The sequence below is a fragment of the Seriola lalandi genome, unplaced genomic scaffold (assembly GCF_002814215.2).
Source record: "Seriola lalandi dorsalis isolate HSWRI2012SDOR001 ecotype SW California unplaced genomic scaffold, Sedor1 jcf7180002001426, whole genome shotgun sequence".
NCBI lineage: Eukaryota > Metazoa > Chordata > Actinopteri > Carangiformes > Carangidae > Seriola > Seriola lalandi.
Window position 1 is genome coordinate 1 of NW_019472085.1, and position 1,781 is coordinate 1,781.

Sequence of the window (1,781 nt, forward strand, 5' to 3'; positions counted from 1 at the left end):
ACATCTGGGTCAGCCGTCGTACAGCAGCCTCTCAGTCATACACAGACTGCTCTCATGACAGGCACAGCTGCTGCCATACCAGCCACACAGGTACAACATTACAGTTGTCTACTGTTGTTCCTTGCATTATTTCAACCATTACCATTGGTTTTAAAGAGCTTTGTCTCCTCACAGGTTGAGATAGTGGGAAAACCACAACCAGCTGCCCCCAGCCAACCTGCTACCCCAGGCACTGAGCATGAGCTCCAGCAATACCGTAAGGCTTACCTTTTATTATACCTATTAATCTTCGCTGAAAACTGTAAGTAGATCTTCATTTGTGGCAGATGTTTCGGTCAGGTTTTCATAAATGAAATAATAAAAATAATCTGTTTTGGTCGGCCACCCAAATGTATTCAACACAGTGTTGATGTGTCTGTGTGTGGGAGAGACAACTGCTGTCAAAGCCAGTGGTTTCCTACAACTTTGTGAATGGCTCCATTAGAGCTGCTCAGTGCTGTTCAGTTTCAATTTTGGAAGGCAAAAGGGTTACTGGCAGATGTTAATTTTGTGCTTATCTGTATTATGAAAAATTGAGTTGCTGAATCAACAGTCAAGCTTATCTTTTGGGATTTAATGTTTTTTAAATTTGTTCTCTGACCTCGAGGTAAATGTCCTGTGTCTTTACCTGTAGCTGTGCCAGATGTGTCAACATACCAGTATGATGAAAGCTCTGGCTACTATTACGACCCACTCACAGGACTCTACTATGATCCTAACTCCCAGGTAAAGAGTGTTGTGAATGAACCACAATCAAAATGTTAAAATAGTACTTTTTGACAGACCTTTATGAATGTGTCTTGTTCCTCAGCATTTCAGTCTGCTTATGTGCCTTTCCTCTTTGCAGTACTACTACAACCCTCATACTCAACAGTATATGTACTGGGATGGAGAGAAACGCATCTATATTCCTGCTGCCAGCCAGTCAAATGCTGAAGGTGCTTCGATGAGTGATGGCACAGCCCCTTCAGACTCACTGTTTGCTGCCCCTGGCAGCAAGGAAAAAAAAGACAAGCCCAAGAATAAAACTGCTCAACAGGTATTCTACACACTGGATACAAGTTCAAGTAGTAGGAGATGTGCAGAAAATTAAACTGACCTATGAATTTCAAAGCTAAACTCTATGTTTGCTTTTTTTTTTGCTTTGCTCTTTTTTTGATTAGACATTTGTATGTATGATTCAACATCTCTGTTAATGGATAGAGTACCTGACTGTAAGAGCAATACCTTACAGTATCATACATTTCAGATTAAAATGAACAAACTATGGCCAAAATTACCATAGTTATTTAACACCTCGTAGTCTCAACAAAAAAGACTTCACCAAGGTGGTATTTATTGCAGAGCAGAATTGGATTACATTATGTTGCTTTGTTGTTGATATTGTTGTACCTCCTGAATATAGCATTCACAAATTGTAAATCTTCCTCTGAGTCAATTTAAATGGCTAATATCTATTACTTGGTGTTTATATTAACAGATTGCCAAAGATATGGAGCGCTGGGCTAAGAGTCTCAATAGACAGAAAGAGAACATGCGTTCTGTGTCCTCCTCCTCCCCTGCTGTCGGCTCTACTGCACTGCCTCCTGGTTACACGAGGGCACCTGGCCACAGTCGCCTAGATGACCGCCGAGAGTCTGCTAGTGCTGATGCAGGCTATGCTGTTCTGGAGAAAAAGGTGAATGATCTTTACACAGACACACATACTTAGCTTTAAACACCTGGGAATTATAGTGGGTGGG

At 41.3% G+C, this 1,781-nt stretch overlaps 1 protein-coding gene across 1 annotated transcript; it reads left to right on the forward strand.

Moving 5' to 3' along the window:
* Positions 1 to 6: 6 nt before the first annotated feature.
* Positions 7 to 1,717, forward strand: LOC111664259 (RNA-binding protein 10-like; the record flags this gene model as incomplete). The annotated part of the gene is made up of 5 exons (XM_023418786.1): positions 7 to 90; positions 175 to 256; positions 674 to 765; positions 887 to 1,078; positions 1,520 to 1,717. Coding segments are annotated over exons 1-5 (600 nt in total), but the record flags the coding sequence as incomplete, so codon positions are not given.
* Positions 1,718 to 1,781: the final 64 nt, after the last annotated feature.